Source organism: Populus alba, chromosome 9, assembly GCF_005239225.2.
Source record: "Populus alba chromosome 9, ASM523922v2, whole genome shotgun sequence".
Classification (NCBI taxonomy): domain Eukaryota; kingdom Viridiplantae; phylum Streptophyta; class Magnoliopsida; order Malpighiales; family Salicaceae; genus Populus; species Populus alba.
In genome coordinates, this window is record NC_133292.1 from 12,063,942 (window position 1) to 12,090,895 (window position 26,954).

At 35.0% G+C, this 26,954-nt stretch overlaps 3 protein-coding genes across 3 annotated transcripts; 2 read left to right on the forward strand and 1 right to left on the reverse strand.

Annotated features, from left to right (window-relative positions):
• Positions 1-1,150: 1,150 nt before the first annotated feature.
• On the reverse strand, positions 1,151-2,493 carry LOC118045547 (17.9 kDa class I heat shock protein). The gene is made up of 2 exons (XM_035054211.2): positions 2,290-2,493; positions 1,151-1,738 (listed from the first exon to the last, which is right to left on the reverse strand). Exons 1-2 carry the CDS (start codon positions 2,408-2,410, stop codon positions 1,233-1,235), a joined length of 627 nt encoding a protein of 208 aa, XP_034910102.1. The 5' UTR covers positions 2,411-2,493; the 3' UTR covers positions 1,151-1,232.
• A 1,358-nt stretch (positions 2,494-3,851) lies between these two features.
• LOC118045556 (uncharacterized) lies at positions 3,852-14,060 on the forward strand (the record flags this gene model as incomplete). Its single annotated transcript, XM_035054219.2, has 14 exons — positions 3,852-4,037; positions 4,113-4,763; positions 5,162-5,368; positions 5,827-6,132; positions 6,601-6,686; positions 6,924-8,111; positions 9,088-9,229; positions 9,333-9,492; positions 9,760-9,923; positions 10,599-10,681; positions 11,035-11,134; positions 11,814-11,875; positions 12,475-12,634; positions 13,340-14,060. Coding segments are annotated over 14 exons (3,663 nt in total), but the record flags the coding sequence as incomplete, so codon positions are not given.
• A 3,696-nt stretch (positions 14,061-17,756) lies between these two features.
• Positions 17,757-24,815, forward strand: LOC118045548 (indole-3-acetaldehyde oxidase). The gene is made up of 10 exons (XM_035054213.2): positions 17,757-18,081; positions 19,231-20,931; positions 21,071-21,330; positions 21,477-21,686; positions 21,885-22,103; positions 22,380-23,345; positions 23,584-23,679; positions 23,841-23,939; positions 24,025-24,214; positions 24,383-24,815. Exons 1-10 carry the CDS (start codon positions 17,919-17,921, stop codon positions 24,598-24,600), a joined length of 4,122 nt encoding a protein of 1,373 aa, XP_034910104.1. The 5' UTR covers positions 17,757-17,918; the 3' UTR covers positions 24,601-24,815.
• Positions 24,816-26,954: the final 2,139 nt, after the last annotated feature.

Sequence of the window (26,954 nt, forward strand, 5' to 3'; positions counted from 1 at the left end):
ACCTCATCAAACTTGAAACGGGGTTAACTTAAGATTTTTTTTCTAATTTTTATTCAAATGATATTATTTTATTTGTTTTTAAATTATCCAAAATAATGTTGTTTCATTTTTAAAGTTTCAAAATGACATGATTTTAGATTTAATCTAGCAAACTTCTGACTTAAGTCTTAAACCGGGTGTGATATCCATGCCTAAACCAGCTAATTTTCTTTTTTCATGTTAACCCATTGCATCAGTTCCTCCTCTTTTCACTTTTTGCAGCGGCCACAACATTATTGGAGACCCTTTATTCCCAACACCCCAATGGTTAATATAATTTTATAGTTCTTACAGTAGTTTTAAAATCGTTCCAAACACTCTGATATGGGTATCCAAATTAGCATCTTTAATATTAATCTAATTCATGATTTACAACATTATCGTGTTTGCTTCTAATGTTCCAACAACCCGGTGATTGTTCTAAGCATCCTCATCATTGTCCTAGTTCATGATCTGGGAAAGTTTCAGAGAGAGCTTCCTTGTTCCATGAATTGTAATGTTGTACCTTCAGAATTCTTTCATTTCCTGAACTTAGAGAAATGCTGATAGCACTAGCTGCCCCTTCGGTCTTGATTTGAAACAGCGTTAATGGTGTTGCCCTTAGTCTAAACATGCTCCTTATGTATATATATAAATAGTAGAGTGACATTGAACTTATGGATGGTCAAAGTTTCTGACCTGTGAGGCCTTTCGAGGGACTAAACTACAAGGCCATTTGGCCAAAGCAGACAGCACCTCACAAAGATTGGGTTAAGACCATCACATTCAGTGATCATGAGATGAGATCCAAGTAGAGATCTTGAGTTATCTCCTCGATCGACGAGGATTTAAGGGATTGAACGAGGTGAGCCCGTCATGATCCCATATCAGATGTGTACTAGACTGATCTTAAGCTTATATGGTGTCAAAGTTACAAACCTATCCTGTCCCTTTTGTGGGACAAAACCATGCATTAGGCCAATACCTCGCATGGACTGGGCTAAGATACCGTCGATATACTCCTGGCTGTTTGAAATACCCTCAACATTTGTTGAAATACATGCACCATTGATATTTTTTTGAAGTTTGGTTAACGCATATGTGTATATATATATATATGAATGAAAGGAACTTTGTTACAACTGTTGAATTATTTAAAAAGCAAACATGGTTGCAGTTGTTGTAGATTCATATACAGATGTGCATCAAACGACTTAATTCTCAGATTTCTTGAAGGACCAGCTGATGGCTTTCCTGGCATACATCCCAAGTACCACAACAGATAAAATAAACAGAACCAGGTTCAACAATTTTCTTGGCTTCGTCATGTCCACGACCAAACCACTAAAATCCTTGCTGTAACTTTCCATGTTTAGTTTCTGAGCTCCACTCACGAGTCCTTTTGCTGCTTTATCTTTATCCATCTTTGTAGGTTGCAGTGCCTTTTCCTGTGGTGGCTTCCCATCCAGCGTTGATGATTCCACCGGCGGTTGCTCGTTTTCCTGTAGCTCAGCATCATCTTGAACAATTAGTTTAGGATGCTTGACATAAAGGATTCCCTTATCATAGCTTGCTGAGATCTCCTTCTGGTTATGATTTGATGAAAGAGGAATCTTCTCGAGGAAACAGCTCCATCTATTGTCACTGAGTTGGCGTTCTCCACTTATCCTTAGAACACGCGATGAGCTTACTTGAACTTTTATCTGTTCTTTCTTGAAGCCTGTAGGAAAATCAAAACATGACAAGTAAAATGTTAGATTTGCCTTTCTCTGGAATTCTGTGTAAGAATTGCGCCGGATCGAGAGAGAAAAAAATCCCACAATGAAATTCATAAATTCATTCAAAAGCTCAAGTATGGGATGAGATATCAAAAATAATTTTATATTATTTCCTAAAATTATTTAAATTTAAAACTTTCATAGGTCGGCTGTAGCATTATGTTTGATTTTATTTATTTGATTAGATAATTAGGTATTTAAATTCTTAACTGTTTTGATCATTAAAATTTTGATATTGTTTTAAATAATCATCTAGACTTATATACAGTATTGAATGGTTGAATGAGATTCTAAAAATAATTTTATATCATTATTGCAGTCAATACTACTAGCTATGCTCAACATTTCCAGGCTATTTCAAGGTTAAAAAGACAAAACTTCACAATTTTGTTCTTAATTAATTATTCTTGAAAAAGAAAAGGAAAAAAAGAAAAGAAAACTAAACTAAACTGGAGAAAAACTAAAATAAAAATAAAAATTAAGAAGCCTAGACCTGGCAGGAAGACTCGCAGAGTGTCAACTCCAAGCTCTCGATCCCATTCCATTTTTGGTTCAAACTCTTGTAATACACGTCCTGCAGCAACTGCACCAGTACCCCTTGGCTTTGATTCCATTTTTTAGCCTTTGTTTGTTTTCAGATCTTGTTCTGATATCTCCGATGAGCTGAGAAGAGCTGTGGATTCTTGGTTTTTATGCAAGAGAATTTATATAAATAAATTTGATTTCTAGAAGCCTTGTGTGCTCTGTTTATTTGTTGCTTTGGACAATGCTATTCTTTGTGTAATTGGTATGCCATTGTTTTAGATTTATTCCTTTCAAATTGTTTCCATGGCTTTCAAGTAATGCTTTGTTTGGCAATATAGAGTTGCCAACTCCATGCGGAGGCAAATCGCAAAAGGGAAACTTTTTCTAAGGTTAATTAGCTAAAAGAAAAGAGAGAAGATTGTGCCCAATTAGTTGCAAAGAAAACTTGATTTATAGGAAAAAAAAGAATTTTTTTTAAGATATTAGTTGTATGGAAATAATCATATAATCTCCCAAAAAAAAAAGAGAGATTTTTTTATAGGATATATATATATATATATATATATATATATTATCATACTTATTATTAAAATGAAACATAAAATCAAATCAAAGTAACAGACTTGTCAATTTAACTAAATAACTTTTTTTTATAAGAGTTCTTTTTATTAAATAGAAAGAATTTGATTTACATTCCATAAAATCTGCTACTATTAACTATAATCTTAGCGTAATTATAAAAAGCTAATTATACTATGATTACACAAATATTTATAATTATTTTCTTGATATAGATAACAAATACATATGAAAACTAATAATTCTATTAAAAAAAAGTATTAATTTGCCAACTAAAAACTAATGGAGCTGACGAGTTATTGATTTGGAATTACATGCATATCTCATCCATCCTCATTATTTATGTTTTTCCTATTTAAAAACAGTAATTAAATGTTATGTTTTTTAACTATTTGGTTAGTTGGTTGCTTATCTCTATTTTTTTTTTAAAAATTTAATTATGGTTTTCCCCACTTCATTAAACCAATTTTTACATACTAATATTGATTAAATCCTAAATCTTCTAAGAGATTGAATCCGAGACCTTCAAAATTAATCTTAAATCTTAACCAGTGGCGTTTTCACTTAGCTCTAAAAAAAAAAAAAATTCTTTTTTTTCACTCAAATTGTATGATGGGCTGGACAGGTAGTCCATCCCGATGGTCATGGACTTATCAACCGGATTCTCACTCATCAAAATAATAAAAAACCTAGCCCAACCCATCTCGTAATTTTTTAGCCTTTTTAAAAGAAAAACCAAAATAGAGGGGAAAATAAATTCAGAGACAGGAAAGGAAACAAATTTCCTTTCGATTTATATCTCGGCGGTCTGCAATTTCAAAAAAAAAAAAAAAACAAAAAGAAAAAAAAGAAAAGAAAACTGAGCTGCCGTTGCCACTGCCACCGTCACCGCCAGCAGCAGCAGCAGTGGAGAGGCTGAGAGAGAGTGTGGGTGAGATCGAGAGGAGTTAAAATGGCAGTCGACACGAATTTCTCTTCATTTTTCGACAAATTAAAACTACTAGAAGAAGATCCACTGATACTCCCTCCCAAAACCTGGGAATCAATCCCTTCCCAAAATGCCCCTGCTTCTTCTTCCTATTTCCCCCCCAACCACCGCAACCACTCCTCCACCACTCTCCCTCTCCTTCCCTCTCCGTAAGTATCAATTTATTTTTCCTGATATTTCTATGCAAATAATTAATAATCTGATTTTTTCTTTTATTTTCGTAGGAGGAAAGTTTGGTGAGGCTAGCATTGAACGCACTGCAGGGTTCAGAATCGGCTCTTATCAGTATCGAAAAGCTCTCTGCTGTGTTCATATCCGAGCCGGCCGATCGGACTTACCATACAATTCCCAATCTATGGAACCGGTCTACCAGCACACACGCATTGGGGAGGTTTCTGACCTCCATTGCTCGTTCCGGTTTCGTAATTTTTCTTCTCCGTAAATTTGTAGATTATTTTAACAATTTTAATTTCGAAGCATATTTGGACGCGGCCTCTTCTTATAGTTTAGTTAATCAAGCGTTTAGTGTTGCGGTGGGGAAGGTTTTAGAAGGGTATATGAGTGCGCTTGGTACATTAAATGCTTCGATAGATTTGAGGCGCTCCTCGAAGAGTAATGGTGTTGATCTTAAGAATTGTAGAGTGTCGTGCTTTACGAGTGTGGTGCATTCTGAAGTTACATTGTTGGAGGTGTTTTTGCATACAAAGGAATTGAGGACTCAGGTTGAAGTGCTTGGGAATGTGTGTAATGTTCAAAGTGTAGCTCTTTGTTTCTTGGAGTCTTCGGTTGAAGAGTTGACTGCGAAAGCAAGCTTGGATTTCTGTAATTTCTATAGAGGAGGGGATCTTCTTACTTATTTGTATAGGCAACTACAGGTCAGGTTAATTAAAGTTTTTTAGTTTTAGCATAATGGTATCATTTGCAAGTGATTGTTTGTTCTGCAATGTAAGTTATTAACTCTTTTGCTTGTGTTGCAAAATCTGATAAATGTTTAAACTCTCAATGATTTTCGTAAAAATATGACGTAATTGTGAACTATGGTAAATCCATTGCTCAAATGCTACCATTGTTGTGTCATCTTTTTGAATGGAGGTGTTTTGGTGGTTACCTTACTTTTTGCTGCTGAACCTTTGAGGTTTTATTTTGTTGAAAATTCTTCCAGATTGCTTCCGGGTTTTGGATATTTATTTTTGTTTCTTAAATTGTGAAAGCATATTTTCACATTTCTTGTGGTTTTGCTAAAACAATAGTTCTTACCAATACTTTTTTTTAGGTTGCTGATCCTGCTCACCGTGCTCTGCTCAAGTTCCTGTTTATTCGCTCATGTCAACCATATATTGGATTTATAAGATCATGGATATATGAGGCAGAGATTAGTGATCCGTACAAGGAATTTATGGTAGAATATGCTGATAATCTATCTCCTCATCCACATTACAAAGGTGGCATCCCTATCGACTTTGTGTTGGCAAGTATTCAGGTAACGTCTTTCATCCAAAAAAAAACAAAGAAGTACTAGGAAAATGCAGTTTATATTAACATTCCTACATTGAATTTGAAGACTCTATTGAGGTGCTGTAAAAGTAATCTTATCTGATATATTGTGGAATCTGACTAGAAATCCAATGGATCTTGAGACATTAAAACAGAGTTGGCTCTGATAAAAAAAAATACATATATTTATCAAAATCTAAAGATTTCAATCCAATGACAAATTTGGGACTAGATAGCTGGGAAATTATTTAAAGAAATATTTTGTGTTGTTGATTCTCATAATGTGAATTTTCTCATTGATCAAGAAAGTCATTTGGGGTACTCAATCGAATTCAGGTTGAAACTAGGTTCAGGCCCAAGCTTTTGATATGTGTTATACTCTGAATATTTTGTGTTAAAGTAGATTCTCATAATGTGGTTGGGTACTGTTTATTTCATGAGCAGGACAGGGTTGCTGTTCCTTGTTTTCTGAAGGACTTTTTTATTCCAATTGTCAGAGCTGGTCAGCAGCTTCAAGTGCTAAAGAAATTGCTTGAATTATGTAATTATGTTGGCCCTGAAGAGTATACTTGTGAGGATTTGCTTCCCAGTTGGAGGGGATATTTAAGCAATCATTTGTTTTCTGCATCTCCATTGACTTTCAGTAAAGGATATCTAGAAGCCATGGTAATTGCAAGGAACAATTATTATGAAAACATGCTAGAGAAGATAAAAAATCTGTCGTCGAAGTTGGAATTTAGGCATCGGCAGGTAATAGTTTTGTGATCGGAACTCAATTTCCTTGATTTGTTTTTATTGCATTCTGCTATCATTGATGGTAGAAGATTGAAATTCACTATCTCAATACCCTTTCTCTTGCCTTTATGTGTTGCTGTTTGCTATATAGTGAAAATGCCAGTTTGCTTGGCATTTGGGATGGGCTATTGTTATGACTTCAATTAATGGTGAAGAAAGTAAAAATAAAATCAATATTGTTTCTTGTAACTGGTAGAACCATGATCCATAATGTCTAGCCCCCTCTTGGTTCCATTCCTTACATAAAATAAATATATTCACTGGTAGTTATATGCTTTACAGTTTGATAGTTTTCCAGAGGGGAAGATTCTGTCATGTTCTGTAGGTGATTGTCATGCCTATATGCTTTTATGGAGGCTCTTTTTGCTGCCTTGGTTTTATGATAATCATTCAATAGGTGATTTATAAATTTCCATTTTTCAGGTAGTTCCACATGGCACTATATCTATTGCCTTTGACAATGGTGAAGGGAGTTCAAAGAATGCAGTTTCACATATGTTTTTTGACAGGTTGATTGTCCATCAACATCTGTTAAATATGCGCAGTGTGTATATTTGTCTGTTGTTCACTTGAAATTCACTTAACCATGTCATCTTGAGAGTGCTTGGAGTGTCACGAGAGAGGGGTGATACCCTGTAACTTGTATTGCATTTATTTCATCATTTATCATTCTTGCTTTTATCAGTCATTTTTCTTTTCTATTTTTTTGTTATGTCCACTGATTTTTTGTGTTTCTGTGCTCCTAGGGCTGTTGATAACACCAATTTTGATGACTCTAGCACAAGTGATGAGTTCTATGTGTTGGGTACATCTGATTCATCTGAATGTTCATCTTTAAGTGGGTCTGAAGAGCAAGCTGAGGCTGAGCAGCTAATTGAGCAGGGTAATGGTTTGGTTGGATATGAACAGAGATGCTCATCTTCCTTGAGGTTTTCCATGAGTAGCCCAACTGATACTGCATTGCGAAAGCCTACTCAAAGTGAAATTTCACGTGACATCGAAACTGACTCAAGTAAAAATAGTGAAGAAAACAATTTTGTTGGCCATTTCATGGGTGTTTATGATAAGAAAAGAACTTCGAGTCATGAATTTCCACCCCCTGATTCAGAGGAGTCAAAGTCATCTTGCATGTTTGATAATATAGATAGTGTAATTGGTAAGTGCTGGCAGCTTGGCCTTCCAAAAAATTCTGTTTACAATGACAAATGGCACAGCTTTTATCCACGGTCAGATTATTGTGACTCTGTCCAAGAAGCGAGTGAAACAAATATGGGAATTTTGAACGCAGATCTACCATATTTTACCCATATGACTTCTGCTAAAGATGTTTTAATAGAGAAAGCCTCAGGAGCTGATCAACTTAAAAACAGAAACTCTACTTCAAGTTTATTTGCATTACAGCCATGGAAGGTTAATTACCACCCTAATTTTCTAAGTAGAAACCCAATGTTGAAAAAAAATGCCTGCTTTCACCTTGTAACCATGCCCAAAGAGAAATGCAGCACAGCATATGGACCGTCATTACCTTGCTTTGACTTTTCAACTGTTGAAGACCCTTGTAAGGCATCTGTAGAAAAGTTTGCTGCCAGTTTCCGACATGAATTTGGGTCTCAGGTTCCGCTGCATATTACTGCTCCAGCTACCAGTGGTAAGAGTCATGATAAGGGTAAACAAGGCTGTGATGGAGAAGCTGTCTTGTTTGATAATTCCAGAGCATGTGTTAGTGAATCGTCAGTACACTTGAAAGAACAAGATAAAGAAGCTGTTGTTTCAACAAATGGTTGTGGTGGGACTAGTTGGCAGAGCCTGCTTAAGAGTTTTAGTTACACTGAAAATGAAAGTGTTGGAGATCACAGGGAGAGTTTGTCATCCACGTTTGAGATTCCACTCGATTTTGTCATCGACAAATGCTTGCTGCAGGAAATCTTGCTCCAGTATCCTTTTACAATTATTTCCCCTTTATTCAGTCGTTAGTATATATGAATGTGCTCTAAATGCAGTGCAAAGATTAATCTGATACTGTTTCAGTTTTTTACCTTTCCCCCCTCCTCTTATGAGCCCTATACTCTTTCTTCACATGGCTTCCCAACAGCATATTTGTTTGTTAAGGACCACCTGCCTTTTGCATTAGCCTCTCACTGTATTTTATCATTGTCTTTTGGTATTTTGTTTCTGCTGTGTATAGATTTCTAGGCATTTATTTATGAGGTTTGGTGTTTGTTTTTTCTTTGTGGTTTAAAGAGGCTGTAAGAATAGAGTTTTCCGAGGGACCCAATTATTGAATTATTTTTAACTTTTTGAGCTTATGAATTGGTGTCCTTTAGTTTTATAAATGGGAAAAATCATAGACTCCTTTCCTTGGTGGTCATTGCCTGGTCCAATTGTAAAAAAAATGATCTTGCATCCTGAGAGCAGTCACTTCATGCAAAAAATGATAAAGGATAGGGCTTCTCAATTTCTCCCTCTTAGTAGGACTCATTTTGTGGGGTTCATATCTAGGTGAAAAGCTAACAGAACTCTTTACTTCCCTTGTCCGAGCATGTATTGGATGTTTGTCCAGGGGTTTGGAATCATGAGAGAAGCCTTTGAATAGTCTTTTTTGAGACCTGCAGTTAACTAATTCAAATCAGAAACCTGAGTAAGTTCTTGAGGGTTTCTTGTTGGAACTGATAATTGATTTCTCATAAGCAATCTTAATGAAATGGAATACAAAGGAAGTTCTCTGATGTTTGGAAGAATCAGTGCATGCTTTAGAAAAGGTGTTGCTGATTTAGTCTTTCCTTCTCATCTTTCTTCTTTCTGTTTCTCAGCATTATATACCATGTATATCCTTTCTGATTTCATGCTTAACACGGTGCCTTTAGGAGAGAATTCAATTTTGAAAAACAAAATTTCCCTTGATGATGCTAGATATAAATATGTCAGCAGGCTTGCTATTAAGCTGCTTGAAAAGGGTTTTGATTTGCAAGGACATTTACAGGCTTTGCGGCGGTACTACTTCATGGAATCAGCAGACTGGGCAGATTTGTTCATCATGTCCCTTTGGCATCATGTATTTCTGTCTGCTAATCACTTTTAATGTGTTACTATTATGGTAATTTGATTCAAATACCAGAGCTTCTGATCTTTTCCTTCCTTTTTACATGAAACAACAGAAGTGGTGTGTTGCTGAGGCTGAGCAGAGGGTGTTAGAAATTCAACGGTTCCTTGAGTTGTCAGTTAAGAGGTCATCATGTGAACAAGACCCTAATAAGGATCGGCTGTTTGTCTACATGAAAGGGAATGAAACAATGCCCCTTTCAGCATTTACAATTGGTAATTGTTTTCATTGCAGTTTAAGTGCTAAGAGACTGACAAGTCATTTCAATTATGTATAGTTTTCATTTTTTTTCTTTCCGAAAAGAAAAAAACATGCACCTACTTTGCACCATACTTGTGTGCTCTGGAAGACATTGGTACCTTAGTCTTAGTGCACCTTGAGTCTTAAATAGAATGTTCTGAATATGATTTAGGCTTACTACTGTGAACTCTTTTTTTTATTATTTCAGATTGTGCTAATATTGACCTTGTCAATGATGGCAGGAGTGCATTCCTTCAATTTTTTGGGTTTGGGTTACCGAGTGGATTGGCCAATTAGCATTGTTTTGACTCCAAGTGGATTGAAAATATATGCTGAGATATTCAGTTTTCTGATACATGTGAAGCTTGCTGTTTTCTCTTTGACTGAAGTATGGCGCTCACTGAAGGTATTAATACCCAGATAATGTCTTAGTTTGTCTTGTAGACTAGCAGGGGGCTTCATTTTCCTTTGCATGGACTTGCTGGGGGTTTTGCATTGTTTTTGAAAGACAGGATGAATTAGTACTTTGTGATCATTCTTAGTTAGACTGTCAACCGCAACAATACCTGTGGGGTTTTTCCCTAGAGTCTCAGACTGATCATCTTGCATAAACTGCTCTTGATTATTATATTTCAAACAATACCCGTGTGTTGTTGCAGCTACTTTATGGATTGCTTAGAAATAATTTTTTTTATGATCCAATGATAATTGAACTACCGTTGCACCATATTTATATTCTCTTTGTTACACTGTTCTCAGAGTTTCTGAGTTGCACAACTGCTTGTCTATATGGTCCTTTTATGTAGTTAATTCTATGTGTTTATGAAAGAATGGTGCATCTTTGAAACATCACTTAAAACTCAAGTCTTCTATCCTTTTTTGGATGGAAGTAAAATAAGTGTTTTAAATTAAATTTTCAGAGATCACAGAAGCATGCAAGTTTTGAGAAGGTTGATAAAATCATCCATATAAGAATCAGATAGTAAACCAGCTTCTTGGTGTTTGATTTTGAATTATGGAAGCTAATGGAACTGAATTGGCATTGTTTGTAATTTTATAACATGTCACCTATGTTTTACAGGATATGATGCACATGGTGACCCGAAATCATTCTACAACACAAGAACGCGGAATTCGCCATCTGAACATTTTGATAAAGATGAGGTTCTCAGAACTCTTTTCTTTCTTATGTAAATTTTATGACATTTATTTCCTTCTGATGCCAGAAGGTGCTTTTACTTCGTTGATAATGATAATAATGGCATTGTCTTCAAGTATATATGCTTTTGTATTAATTGTTGATTATTTAATGATGATGATGATGAGAACATGGAAAGTTTTTAGAGTACTTGGTTATGTGAAAGTTGCATGAAATGTCAAAATGCTGTATATTAGTCAAAACTTCTGCTGGTTTAGTGTGATTTTTTTAGGATTCTATTTTTAGATTTGAAGGTAGTTTTACATTAGGCCTGAAGTTTTATACAAACAAGTATATTTACTCCTCTGTTCCATGACAGGCACCACATCAATCATTTTATATCTGCATTGCAACAGTATGTGCAGTCACAGTTATCTTATGTGTCATGGTGCAAGTTTCTCCACTCCCTAGAGTATAAGGTTTGAAGCAACTTACTTTCACTTCTTTTTTTTTGCAGTCCATGATATATTTCTTTGGCTTCACTAGTATCTGTGCTGCTGATATATATTATTCCCGCATACTTTACGTGGTGGTTGAATTTATGGTTTGCTGCTGAAAATGATTGTGGAAAACAATTTAATGTTATTTCCAATTTCTAATTTTCCATTGGATTTTGAGGCATTATACTTTGGTTTTAACTCTGCATTTCTCCTTTACTGTGATGTGGCATATCTGTAATATGAATTTAGGATAACCATCTAACTTATTCAATGTTGAAAAATTGAAATCAAAATAAGAAATCAGTTCTTCCTTGAAAGGGAGAAAGAAGAAAGGTTTTTGGAGGAGCTGGACGAGAAACATTCCAATTGTTGTGTCCTTAGATCATGGAGATGGAGGATATGCTTGAAGATCGAATGTGCTTGGAAAGAACTTAATGATTTTCAATAAGAAAGCTGTGGGGACTACAGACAGTATTCACAACCTTGATTCAACGTGTTCTAATACTATGCAAATTTGTGACACTATTACTGCTGTTATGAGAGACCATGGAAAGATGAAATGCAGTTGATGGAGATTTTTAATGATAGAAGGAAATGAACCTATCCATATGTTCTCTACTTTCTCATTTGACCAGTCTTGAACTTTGTTGTTTTCTAGGTCAAAGACATGATGGATCTGGAGTCAGTGCACATGGCATATTTAACTGATTCACTACACATGTAAGTTGAGGCCTTTTTCTTGTTTGAAATTATTGGTACTTTGTGAATATGTGGAAAAAGAGTTTTTCAAATCACAAGTTTTTGTTTCTTGTACAGTTGTTTCAATACACAATGGAATTTGATGGTGAGGGAGGGGGGGGGGGTGTGGGAATTTGAAGTCTCAGTCATTTAATCATTTAGCCTAATCGTGCGCGCACTATGAATGAGAGATGGTTATATTCCTTTCATAAAGCACTTGCCTAAATTTCTTGTCAGATTTTAAGATACATGTATATCTGAATCCAGAGGGGCATACTACACTAGTTGTGTCATTTTCATCAAAATCATATTCAACACCACATTTTTGTTTTACAATGTCTTAGTGACAGTTTCCTGCGATAATTTTTTTTTTAAAAAAACTCTGCACCTTTTCTTTAAAATGCAATTAACTATTTGCTAGGTTGGTGTTGGACTGGGAAATGTGTCAAATTTTATACCTGATTAACTTTTGGTTGATAATGTTATTATCCATGCCCCTGCATACCTTCTGTGCCATTAGATTCTGACATCTATCAAAAAAAGTAGAGATTATCAGTTAACAGTGAGCTTGATCTTCGCAGATGTTTTCTCTCTAATGAAACACGGTCTGTTGCCATCATTATTGAAAGCATTTTGCAATGTGCCTTTGAGTTTCGGTCTTGTTTTACTGGTGGCATGTGGGATATGGGACTGGATCAAGGAGACTTGTTGGGTAAACTTTCTAGAATCAATATATCCCAGGTAATTCTTGCATTGTATCTCCAATGTGTTGCCTTTACAACTAAAAGCTGCATTTGCATGCATAGGTATTGACATGATTAAACTTGTGTTGACATGGATATATTTCTTAAGAGTCAGGTCTGACAGCATACCAAATATCAAATATTGAGACAACTTGTGTGTTTTATTGACTAAATGTGCATATGTCACTATTTGCCTATTTGTCTTGATATATGTGAGTCGTTGCTTCTTAATACGTCTGTGACCTTCACCTACTGATAGCATGCATGTGTTTTGGCTCAAGAATATTACACTTATATTACTGACAGTGATTATGATGAATTAAGGCGTGCTACTAGTATAAATTGACTTCTAGTTGTTGGACAATGATTGAGTTTGTTGTACACGTGAAAGATAATCCATCCTTTCAAAAAGAAATATACTGTAAAACTAAGGATCATTATATTGAGCTTGTGGATGGGATAATCCATCCTTTCACATTTCGGTTTCACATGGCAAGTGATTCATCTTAGTTTGAAATGTACTTTGAGGGTTCCATGAAACATGTTAATGCACAAAGTCTTCTTATGTGCTTGAATTATGACTGCCTGTATTGTGCAGTTACAATTCTAGTTTGCGTTAGCTTTCTAGTTTTACTGCTCTCTGAAATGTTTTGAGAACAATTACAGACTGCATATAAGCTTTACCGGTGCATCACTTCTGCAGGTGCTTGCCATAAAGCAAAAGTTCGACAAAAATTTGAAACAATTGCATTTATGCTATCTCAAGTTTCCTAAGCATGGGGAGTTTGGGCTATCCCGTTTCTGGGGATATCTCAACTACAACAAGTACTACTCAGATGTTGGAAATGAAATGGACCTTTATGCCTTGTGAGCCTAAAGTTCTATGACGTGCCTATGATGGTGAACAGTGGATTGCATACCAACATGCAAAGTGATAATAATCCAACTGAGTTCCATAACAGGATGGCGTCGCCAAATGCCAATCCCAGTTGCTGATATCTCGAGGGTCCTCCTGTTGCTCACCTAACACGCTCAATTTTGGCCGTTGTCCATTCGAGGTGGGAGCTTCCTCTTTTTTTAGGGTTTGGTGTTGTGATGCTGAGTTTTTTATTTGCTATAGGGTATAAAAATAGGTGTGATGCTGAGTTGTAAAATCAATCTCCATGATGTGCTGTTTTAACCATCTAAAGAATGGGCAGAGATTCCTTCATTCTTTAGCCATTTTGGGGGCATGTATGATACTTGCCAGGTTTATTAGCCTGTTGGTTTGTGCTAGGGAAAAGGAATTATGTCCTTGAGTGGGATAGTACAAAATCTGTATTTGTATGGTAGCATAGATATTACTGTGCGTACACTCTCTATAAAATGTAAATGTGTACAGCCAGCCTCTTTGCCAAATTTATGTAACTAGAGAGTGCCCCGCACGATGCTGTAGGTATTATAATGTTTTATACTTTCAAAATATTTTGGCATATAATACATGATAAAATTGTTGTATACATTTTTTTTATTAAAAAAAGAGGAATATATAGTTTCAATGTATAGGAGCAAATACAAAAAAAATAATAATAATAATAAATTGTTGTATACTTTAATGTTAATATCTTATTTTAAAATATTTTTTTTATATGGTATCAAAGCTTTTGTAACTGGACAGTAAATATATTATAGTGGTGAGTCCATGTAAATTTTGTGCAGTAATAAAGCTAAGGAGGAGCAAAATTATTGTGCAGCAAAATAGTACTGATCTCTCTTATGAAGAGCAGCACGACGTACAAGGACAAGCAAGCTCAAGGTGGGCAAACTTTGCAAGAAAAGAATGGCCTGAAGGTTCAGATGGAGATAGCTTGGAAAGACGTGGATATACAACTGCTCAGGACCAGCTTTTATCTAAGAGATGTGGAAATTCAGAGGCTTAAAGAGATTATTGATTCTGACAAGAATGCAGAGATCCAGAGGCTTAAGAAGACCATTCAGTCTGCTAACGACGCTTATAAATGATCTTCGCAAAGCTCTCACGGCTGCTTAAAATGCGTTTACACCTCCAAACGAAATGTCCAAAGTTGAAACGAAGTGCAGAAAAGAAAAAAAGAATCCTTGATGTTAAGCTGATTAGGCTTGTACAGGTCCACCCACCGAGTTAATCAGGCTTGGCCGAGATATTTTTTTTCGATTTAAATTAAAACCTGACTTGAGTCGATGATTTCTTGGGTCAATTCCGAGCTAAGTTTAAGGTTGGGAAGGAAATGATGATTAAAAAAAAATAGGGCATGGCATTAGATTTCATGGACAATAATGCTAGCAAGAATCAAATGAACGATAACTGAGAAATACTCACATAAAATGCGACCTTGTCACAAACTTCAAAATTATCGTGGGCAACTTTTTGACACAATGTAACTTAACCTCCATGATAAAATCAAGAATCTACTCATAGAGATTTCTACCCAAGCAATAAAATAAAATAAATTGCTCTAATTCAACTCAGAGTTCTCTCATAGCTCTCCTCCATCTCTTATTTCCAACAATGCTAGAAAATAAAAGTTAATAACTCGAAACTTATTCAACTTGATGCAGGACATGGCGCATTCTTAGGAATCCTTGACATGTTAAGTAGAACTTGGCACGACTGGTTCAGGACCTGGAGCAGATAATAGTGAAGCACAGCGTTTCCTGATCCACAGTGGAGGCAAGAAAGGATCAAAAGTAAATCCTTTAGGCTTGCACTTGTCATCAATTACAGCCAAGGCGCTGCAACATTTAGGGCCAACTAAGTTCTTTTGAAAGGTCAGCACCAAGGATGCAACCTCATGCAAGCAAATATCTGCGTGCGCCTTGATGGTGGCCAAGCAATCTTGAATCTCTTCAGGGCTCCGACCGAAAAATGGTGTTGCAGGAGCCGCCGCCGCACCTGAGGCAACCACCATGAACCCAAAAGCTAGCGTGAATACAATCAAGCACGTCATGGTAGCTTGAACCATCTTGGCTGAAGATAGACGTGGACCAGCTAAGTGTGATGGAAGGGTACGTAGAGGATGCCATTTTTATAGGACCATGCAAGGCATAACGTCCTTGTAAATGTTGATTTAATTAACTCCTTTGTATAACCGACTAGGCATGGAGTTAATTGAGTTTGACTATCTTGGCTGTTTATTTCTGCATTTTAAACTGTATTTATATATGTTTTAAAATATATTTTGGCATGAAAAAAATATTAAATTAGTATTATTTTAGTATTTTTCAATGATTTTAAAAATATTAAATTGACATTAAATATATTTAGATATGTTCTAAAAATTATTTTAATATATTTTTAAATAAAAGACATGTGACAACAAGCAAAGAAAATTACTGTTTACTGTATTAAGAGGTTTGATTTATTGGTGGGTCAGTTTTCTAAAATCCAGGAAGGATTGGGTGTTGGGCTAGCGTCTAGATGGATTCCGGACATTTCACCTTGGTTGTGGTGGAAAAAGGAAGAAATATCAAATGTTTCCTTAGCACAGTTTATCTCTCTTTTTTTAATAAAATAAATGATCTTTTATATGAAAAGCGTAATCGTACGTGTTGATATATTAAAAAAATATATAAAAATTTTATAGGTCAAAAACATGATTTTATCTTCAATATGACATCATTTTTTGAATGAGTTTGTACATTAAGATTATTTTTTTATATAATTTTTAAATGATATATTTTTAAAAAATAATAAATTTTCATGAATTAAACATGTTTTTTTTTTTAATTATCAAGTCAATTCCTTGACCCCCCCCTACAGCAATACATCGGAGATGAATGAAAAAAAAAAATATAAGAAAAACATAACAAAACAAAAATGAGTAACAACGATAAAAATAAATAAATAAATAGAAACTGATTAGGAAAAATTATATTATTTTAGTTTAACAGTAAATACTATCAATAATTACTAGTTAATTACTCCATAACAGAGATAGATAAGGAGGAAACAAAAAGAAAAATCAGGGAGAAAGTTTTTAAAAAAACTTATCTGAGAACAAATATTAAAATTTAATATATAATTCTTTATTTGCTCTAAGTAGATTCATAGAATAATTATTTAGAATTATATTAATTTAAAACTTCTTCGACATAATACTTAAGAGAGGTTCACATTAATTAGGAACATAAAAGAAAAACTTACTGCATTAATTCACCCCAGCTTGCATTGCAGGTTTGGTACGTTGGATCTATCTAATAATCTTTCCAGTACATATATCTTGGATTAATTCGATGCTGGTTGGATTTAAATTATAGTTAATTAAACTTAATTGGATATTGACTCGATGCAAAATTCAAGTTATAAATTGAATATATTAACTCATTGACTAGGATAAATTTTTTTAAAAAAATCAAATCAAATTTTAATTAATTTAAATGAATTAAACAGATCAATTTCTGAATAATTTTTTCATATAAACCTGGTCCTGAGATCGGCAAATGCGACCGAACTGAGTTTAATAAAATAATGTATAAAAATCTACTGAAAAGTAGAGGAGATCTTGGCAGAGATATCATATTTATAAAGTTGATTATTGGGCGTTAGGTACAAATGGATGTCACTTTCTATCCCTTTCCCCTACCTATCTCCAACGTAATCAATTTTGTCCCTCGCTACTTACTGTCCCTGTCTTAGTTTTTACCCAGAAATATGAGAGTTCTTGTCTAAAAGCAGTTCGAGTAATTTACATTGTCGGTCAAAACCAGAGTTATCACGGGTAAATTTTTTAATTAAACAATCTGTTTTTCTTTTATAAAATCATCACTATAAAAAATATTAATTTAAAACAAATAAAAATTTTAAATTTTAAATTTTTTAAAAAAAAAACACGAAAAAACAAGCTGTACCTGCATCTTACTTAGAGAGTATTTAGCTTGAAAGTATGATGGTTTTTATTTTTAAAATATAATATATTTTAAGCATAAATCACACCTAACACTTTCAAAAACTATAAAAACATGTGTTTTACTGAAAAAAAAAACACAAGCTATCTCACATCCACACACTCCGATACCCTGCTGCGTTCATAATTTAACTTGCAGGCTGACCCATACGAGGTTGATAATGATGTCTGAGCCTGCGACCTCCGTTAAAATATACAATGGGGTCAAATGAAATGAAGAGGAAAGTGAGAGGCCCCTCCATTTTATATAGCAACTAGGCTCTTTGAATGTGACTTGTTGGTTTAAGTGTGGCCCTCATCAACCATCACAAACAATTCTGATCCATTTTTGTGTCCGTCACGCACAAGCATTTTAGAGTAATGGTAGAGGAGCAGAGGGAAACAGGCAAAGCTGGAAGTCTAGTCTTTGCCGTCAACGGACAGAGGCTCGAGGTGTCGTCGAGATTAGACCCTTCAACAACGTTGCTTGAGTTCTTGCGTACCAGGACATCTCTCAAGAGTGTCAAGCTCGGTTGTGGCGAAGGTACTGTTTGCTTCTTTCTTTTTCCAGTACTGCACTTGATTGTACGTTTGAATACCGTATCTGATGTGTGATAGGCATAGGGTCATCTATGAACTGTTTTTGCCTGTTAAATTATAGAGGAATAACATCGCCTTGCATTTCACCAAGGTTATCTGACTTGGTTTAAGACTTGAGTTTTTGGTCAAATAGGTTGACCCAAGCCAATTGAAACAATATAATAATATTTTGTTGAATTCTCTTAAAAAATAAAAAAAAAAAGTAAAGTTTTATTTTGATGATGTTATGGGTTAAGTTATTATAATTGAATATATTGGTCAATTTTTATTTAGTTTTTTTTTCTTAAAACGCAGCTCAAGTTAGATTTTGATCCGTCAAGCTAGATTTAATAACACTACATTTCACATGCATTGTTTATAATATTTTTTATTTGCATCTTAATTTATTTTGATTGAGTTGTGGGTTGACATATTATAAATGATTATATTGATTAAGTACCACCTAGTTTTTTCTTAAAACCCAGCTCGAGCCAGATTTTAAGTTGATCCGACAAGTCTGGTTTAATAACAGTACATTTCATATGCATTGTTTACATTATTTTTCATTTGCATCTTAATTTATTTATTTTTACAAATTTTAATCGGTGAAAATTCTAACAAATATAAATTAGGATAGGCTATTAATAAATATACACATCAAACCAACACCATGGTTTCAATCTGATAATGAAACTCTAGAAGTTTAAATGTCATGATCCAAATCTCTAGTTCGTGACTGGCAATGCCAGAGTGGTGTCCAAGAAAACACTCCATCTATGATAAACTTCAAATATATTTCTAACAAAAAAAATTATATAGAATCATCTCGTATTTTATAAACTTTAAAAATATTTCTTAAAACCAATAAAAATAATTAGTAAGTCAAAATACTCATTATATTAAATAAAATTTAATCTTTAAAATAAAAATCTAAACTTGAAAAAAAAAAAAAACAGCATAATGATGGAGCTTTCTAAGACTATTATATTACTCTTTCCGGTTCCATATTATTAGTTGGGAGGCATTTAAAACTATTATATTGATTTAAAAAAAAAAACAAATTGAGCCTTTAATTAGGTGGTTTCTCATGATTTGTTCTAATTTATGGTTTTAGGTGGTTGTGGTGCTTGCATTGTTCTACTCTCCAAGTATGATCCTGTGCTTGACCAAGTTGAGGATTTCACAATCAGTTCATGTCTCACACTGCTTTGCAGTGTGAATGGATGTTCAGTTACAACATCTGAAGGCCTTGGAAATAGCAAAGATGGATTCCATCCGATTCACCAGAGGTTCAGTGGTTTCCATGCTTCTCAATGTGGCTTTTGTACTCCTGGAATGTGTGTTTCACTCTTCGGAGCCCTTGTTAAAGCTGAAAAGAATGACCAAAGGGAGCCTTCTCCAGGATTCTCCAAGCTGACAGTCGTTGAAGCTGAAAAGGCTATCTCAGGAAATCTTTGTCGCTGTACCGGATATCGACCCATTGCTGATGCATGTAAGAGTTTTGCAGCTGATGTTGATATTGAAGATTTGGGATTGAACTCTTTTTGGAAGAAGGAAGAGAGTCACGAAGCGAAGATGAGTAGGCTACCTTTATATGACCATAATCATGAGATATGCACTTTCCCTGAATTTTTGAAAAGGGAAATAAAATCTTCCTTGCTTTTGGATTCTGAAAGATATTCTTGGTACAAACCTGCTACTGTTGAGGAGCTTCAGAGCTTATTAAAAAGCATTGATGCCGACTGCAAAACCAGGAAGAAACTAGTGGTTGGTAACACAGGTATGGGTTATTACAAGGAACTAGAGCACCATGACAGGTACATAGATCTCGGAGGTGTTCTGGAGCTCTCGAGTATTAGGAGGGATGAAGAAGGAATCGAAATTGGGGCAGCTGTCACTATTTCTAAAACTATTGAAGCTCTGAAGGAAGAAAATAACAGTGAGTTTAATTCAGAATGCAAGATTGTGTTTAAAAGAATTGCATTGCACATGGAGAAGATTGCTTCTGAATTTGTTCGAAATACAGGCAGTGTAGGGGGGAATTTGGTGATGGCACAAAGGAAACATTTTCCATCAGATATTGCCACGATACTGCTGGCAGCAGGTGCATTTGTTCACATTCTAGCTGGTACCTTGCATGAAAAGCTTACTCTAGATGAGTTTCTGGAAAGGCCTCCATTGGATTCCAATAGTGTGCTATTAAATATTAAGATTCCAAATTATGCAGCATCCAAGAACATATCTTCTGAAATGGACAGGAAGTTGTTATTCGAAACTTATCGTGCTGCACCGCGACCCCTTGGAAATGCTTTGCCCTATTTAAATGCAGCTTTCTTGTCTGAAGTTTCCTGTTTGAAATCTTCTGGTTCAGCTGTGTTAAATAAATGCCGGGTCGTTTTTGGTGCTTATGGAACCAAACATGCTATCAGAGCAAGGGAGGTTGAAAAACTTTTGTCTGGAAAAATACTAACCATTGGTGTTCTATATGAAGCTGTTAAATTGGTTAAAGCCACTGTGGTTCCTGAAGATGGCACGCCGAGTCCGGCCTACAGGTCAAGCTTAGCTGCTGGTTATCTCTTTGACTTTCTCTACCCCTTGATAGACATCAACTCTAAAATTTCTGGTGTTTGGTCGGATGAATATAGTAATACTTCATTGTTCAAGGATGCAAAAATAAAACGGAAGTACAGCCAGCTTGATCATGTTCAGTTACCCACTTTGCTGTCATCATCAGAGCAGGTGCTTGAATTAAACAATAATCATCATCCTGTTGGTCAGCCTACTACGAAAGTTGGATCCGCCCTTCAAGCTTCTGGTTTGTAGTCTTCCATCATCGAGTTGCATAAATAATGATCAGCGTAATCTAAGGGCTGCTTCCCTCGTAGAATTAAGTGCTGGTCTCATTTATCTCACTTTTAGGCATCTTCACTTTACTCATCTAACAAATTATGCAGGAGAGGCTGTTTTTGTGGATGACATTCCCTCTCCTACAAATTGTCTACATGGAGCATTCATCCATAGCATGAAGCCTTATGCAAGGGTCAAGGATATCAAATTCAAGTCTAAATTACTACCGGATGGAGTTTCTGGGTTGATTTCGGTCAGAGACATTCCAAAAGGTGGGGAGAACAGAGGTTGCACGACTATGTTTGGCACTGAATCTTTGTTCGCAGATGAGCTTACGCAGTATGCTGGAGAGCGTCTTGCTTTTGTGGTAATCACCTCATCCAGTATTTTTATCTAATAACATCCACCTCAGTTCCGTTGATTTTAGATGTCATTATTTAAGTGCACTACGGAAATATATAATTGGATTGTGGGAGTTTGTGCCTAATCTAGTCTACCAATCAACTCTCTCAGGTTGCAGATACACAGAAACATGCTGATATAGCATCCAGCCTTGTTGAAGTTGATTATGACATTGAAAATCTAGAACCACCCATTTTAACTGTAGAAGAGGCCATTAAGAGATCTAGCCTTCTCGAGGTTCCTCTTCTCCTCTACCCCAAACAAGTTGGTGACATATCAAAAGGATTGGCTGAGGCTGATCACAAGATTCTCTCTGCCAAGGTACCTTCGCTCCCTCTTCCCTCCAACTCACTCCACTCATTTGAATAGAAAATAAAAATGAAGAAAATGTTCTTCTTTTATGAGGGCATAGATAGTTACAAGCCTGAAAAGTACATAGACTAGGTGCTTTTCTAGCATCAGATTTCAACATTGTGCATCTGTGCTTGCTGCTAACTTTCTGCTGCTTCGTTGCTTTAGATAAAACTCGGTTCACAGTACCATTTCTATATGGAGACTCAAACTGCCCTTGCGCTTCCTGATGAAAACAACTGCATGGTGGTTTACAGTTCAACCCAGTGTCCCGAATATGCACATGTTACCATTGCAAAATGTCTTGGTATTCCTGAGCATAATGTGCGCGTGATTACAAGGAGAGTCGGAGGAGGCTTTGGTGGAAAGGCCATGAAAGCAATTCCTGTGAGTTTCATTCTAAACAAATCTCCATGTCTTAAACTTCCGTCAACAAACTAAGTCTTGGTTTCAATTCCAAACTTATTGATGTTTTGTTACTACGTTCCTGTTCTCTTGTGTTTAGTGCTGAACTTTCTATAAAAGTTGTGATACAATCCTTTTTTCACCGCTTCAGTCCACATGATTTTCAGTTTATTTCTCCTTGATGATAGATTTACCATTCCATTTCTCTGTTATCAATTGGTGCGAGTACTTACAATGGGATGTAATGTTAACGTTTAGGTTGCCACAGCATGTGCTCTTGCAGCGCACAAGTTTCGTCGCCCTGTGAGAACGTATTTGAATCGCAAGACCGATATGATAATGGCAGGAGGAAGGCATCCCATGGAAATAACTTATAATGTAGGATTTAAATCAAATGGGAAAGTGACAGCCTTACAGCTTGATATATTAATCAATGCTGGAATATCTTTAGATATAAGTCCAATGATGCCAAAAAACATTCTGAGTGGGCTAAAAAAGTATGACTGGGGTGCTTTATCTTTTGATATAAAGGTATGCAAAACAAATCATTCAAGTAAAACAGCAATGCGAGGCCCTGGGGAGGTACAAGGATCATACATTGCAGAAACCGTAATCGAACATGTAGCGTCTACCCTTTCCATCGATGTAGATTCTGTGAGAAACATAAATTTTCACAGATATGACAGCCTTAAATTATTCTATGATGTTGCCTCAGGTGATTCTGTAGAGTATACTCTAACATCAATATGGAATAAGTTAGCAGAATCTTCAAGCTTCAAACAAAGGGTTGAAATAATAAAGGAGTTCAATAGGTGTAAGGTGTGGAAGAAAAGAGGTATTTCTCGAGTGCCTGTTGTGCATCCAGTGCTCGTGAGACCAACTCCGGGGAAGGTAAGCATTCTAAGTGACGGGTCGGTTGTCGTTGAAGTCGGCGGGATAGAGTTGGGCCAAGGGCTCTGGACAAAGGTAAAACAAATGGCTGCATTTGCTCTCAGCTCAATCAAATGCGACGGGGTAGAAAATCTTCTGGACAAAGTAAGGGTGATACAAGCTGATACTCTGAGTTTGACTCAAGGAGGAATGACTGCAGGGAGCACCACATCAGAGTCAAGCTGTGAATCAGTCAGACTTTGCTGTGAAGTCTTGGTTGAGAGGCTGGCACCTCTAAAGGAAACATTGCAGGGGCAAATGGGTTCCGTAACATGGGATGCGCTCATTTGCAAGGTACTTGTTTACATTTCTTGAACATTCTATTTGAGATATTTCTTCTTGGTTCGAACCTCGAGACCGAAACTTGTCAATGATTCCTTCAATAATGTGGTCCTTTCAGGTAGGTTTTCTTTTTCCTGAATTGATTGTCAGGCTGCTATACTGACAGGATATGAACTTTGATGTTCTTCTGATCTTGACATTTAGATGCTCAAGTTCTTTGCTACCTTACTCTTAGTCATTCGAAATGCAGGCATATGTGGGATCACTGAATTTATCAGCATCTTCACATTACATCCCTGACTTTACTTCGATGCACTACTTAAACTATGGCGCTGCTGTAAGTGAGGTAAGGTTTTCCAGAACACCTCTATCTAATTTCCTTCGGTGCATGATCTGAAACTAAACTAAAACTTCTGAATACAAACTGGAAGATGGGAATCCTGTTTCATAGAAGATTACATGCCTATTTTTCTGATGGAATACTAATGTGAAGCTATGGTGACACAGGTAGAGGTAAACCTTCTGACAGGGGAAACAACTATTTTGAGATCAGATATTATATACGATTGTGGACAAAGTCTCAACCCTGCGGTGGATTTAGGACAGGTTCGCTAGCTGTGACAACTCAGAATCAAATTCTTAAGTTCATAGATGTTTGTAGATTTTAAGAGTTTAGGATTGGTGCGTGTAGATTGAAGGAGCCTTTGTCCAAGGGATTGGTTTTTTTATGCTTGAAGAGTACACGACGAATTCTGATGGACTAGTGGTTGCAGACAGCACATGGACATATAAGATCCCTACAATAGACACCATACCAAAACAATTCAACGTGGAAATACACAACAGTGGACATCACCAGAAACGTGTTCTCTCTTCAAAAGGTAAGCTTTTCAATTCAGAGTTTTGTTTCTTTTACAGAAGAGCATAATGGATGTCTCCATGGATGCAAGGCAATATCTTTTACCCTACCATGGATGAATGCAAGTAGTTAGTCTTCTTAAACTTCCATATATAGGTGTTTAATGATGAAATTATTATGCTTTGTGCAGCTTCCGGGGAGCCACCGCTACTCCTGGCAGCATCAGTTCACTGTGCTGCAAGAGCAGCTATAAGAGACGCTAGACGACAGCTTCATTCATGGGGTTGCATGGATGAGTCTTACTCAACATTCAACTTGGAGGTCCCTGCCACCATGCCTAAGGTGAAGGAACTTTGTGGACTGGACAATGTGGAAAGGTACTTGGGCTGGAAAATGGGTATAAAGTGAACTTCTTCAAGATTGGGCTGCGGAATTTGTGGGAAAATGCTGTTGTTTTTAGCCACACAAAAAATCATTTGGCCAGAGTGGTCGGTCATCTAACAACATAAAGAAACATAAAACATCACAATACTGCTAGTACTTGCAGACAACACATTATATTATTGCGGTTGGAGATGTTCTAACTCGGCCCTTTTTATTGATGATGGTGCGGTGTTTTTTTTTTTTGGTGTTTGGATGTAGAAATGGTTATTTTTGAAAGTATTGTTTTTATAAATATATTAAAATAATTTTTATTTTATTTTTTAAAAATTATTTTTGACATCAACACTTTAAAATGGTAATCTGAAAATATTAAAAAATTAATTTCAACCAAAATAAATAAAAAAATCAGTATTTTTAGAAATATTTTTCAAATACAAAAACAAATTACTAAACCAAAATAAAATCCAATCATATTAACTTTACTAAACTGTAGTTATAAAATATGGTCTGACTTGGTAGTTCAACGTGATGAAACAATAACCGGAGAGTTAATTTATAACCTGATGAAACCAAAATAAAAATCAGCCTTGTTAATTTAATTTTGTTTTTTTTAAAAAAAATTAAACTAATTTTGTTGATGATAAAATAATTTATTAAAATTCACACGGTGATGGGATAATCAAGCCATTTAAGTATTTAAATCTTAAATCTAATATGAAAAATTGAAAACCATAGTTTTCAAACTATTTAGATTTTTTGAGGTTTTAAATACGGCAATATATTGCCTACGTTTCGGCCATGGAACTCGCCAGCATGGTTTTGCTTTGCTTTGGTGTTTATTTTGTCATGTCGAATTATTCAACTTATTTTCTTGCATGATCAACGGTTCCCGTTTCGTACACGCCAGTCGCCAGCTGTGTATGTCATGTCACCGTCCCCGATCTTTCCTGTTATTTTTCCTTCATAGTATTTTTATCATTTTGTATGGTACACTTTTCAAATTAAAGAAGAAAAGTATACTAAAGGGTACAGGATAAAATAATTAAAAATAATATGAAGCACCACCTCATCTGCAACCTTCATATTTTGATTATTTTTCTTTTCTCTTTTAAACATTATTATTCAAGATAAAATTGTTTCAAGAACTTGCTTTATCCGAGTTTTTTTTAAAAAATTAAATGATAGTTAATTTAAGTAATCATCATGTAGTTAAAATTGGGTTTGATGTCTTGAATTCCATCATTAGATTTCGATTATTTATTTACAAATTAAAGTTTTGTGTTCGTAACGGTAATATTCTTGAATGAGTTTAAAAATCCTGATGGGAAAAAAAAACAAAAAAGAGACAGGTTGGAAAACCTTCCATGGTATTGTCTTTTTAATGATTTTCTTTTTTGTCTTCGTTTCACGTGCCCTTGCAGTGCCAAAAGTCAAATGATATTTATCCACGGAATCGTTTTTCTCTCATTACTATTCCTTTCTCAAATCTAGTGGTATTTTGTGTATGCCGTGGCTGGTTATTTTTTTTATTTTAATAGTTTTAATTTTTTTTCAAATTATTTTTGATATATTAATATTAAGAATAATATTTTAAAAATAAAAAAATATTATTTTAATATATTTTTACAAAAAAAAAAAACATTTCAAAAAAAAACCACCGCTTCTATACTTTTAAATATTCTTTAATTAAAGTTGCCCATCCTTTTCTAAGAAGAAATTAGTTGGCTTTTTAAAATTATATATAAATATTTCCTCATGATTTTGTGAACATAGCAAAGTATTTTATTAAGTGGAGTTTTTTAAAGGAAATTGGTGAACTTTTTTAAATATTAAATAAATATTTCTTAGTAATTTTGTGGATATAAAAAAGTATTTTATTTAGCGGGATTAACTAGTATTTTGAAGAAAAGTGATTAAAAAATATTAATAAGTTATTTTTTAATTTATTTTTTATAACATAACCAAATAATTTCAATTTTTTTTATAATATTATTAAATATCAAAATATAATTTATTTTTCATAAATTTACGTTTCAAAAAAATCATTAAAAAAATTACTTTTCAGCAAACAAATAAGAAATAAATTTTTTTAAAGGAAATTGGTTAACTTTTAAAAATATTAAAAAATATATTTCTTAGTGATTTTCTGGATATAAAAAAGTATTTTATTTAGTGGGATTAACTCGTATTTGGGAGAAAAGTGATTAAGATCATAATATAGACTATAGAGAAGTGAATTGTTGATTTTTCTTTCAAGTAAAAAACTATTAAGAGAAAATCTTAAAAGACAGGTGGTCCCTGGGCTATGGGGTGCAGCTGGGCCCATGGGATGTAATGGTAAGGACGATAAATCGATGACTTGAAAAGTACAAATTGTT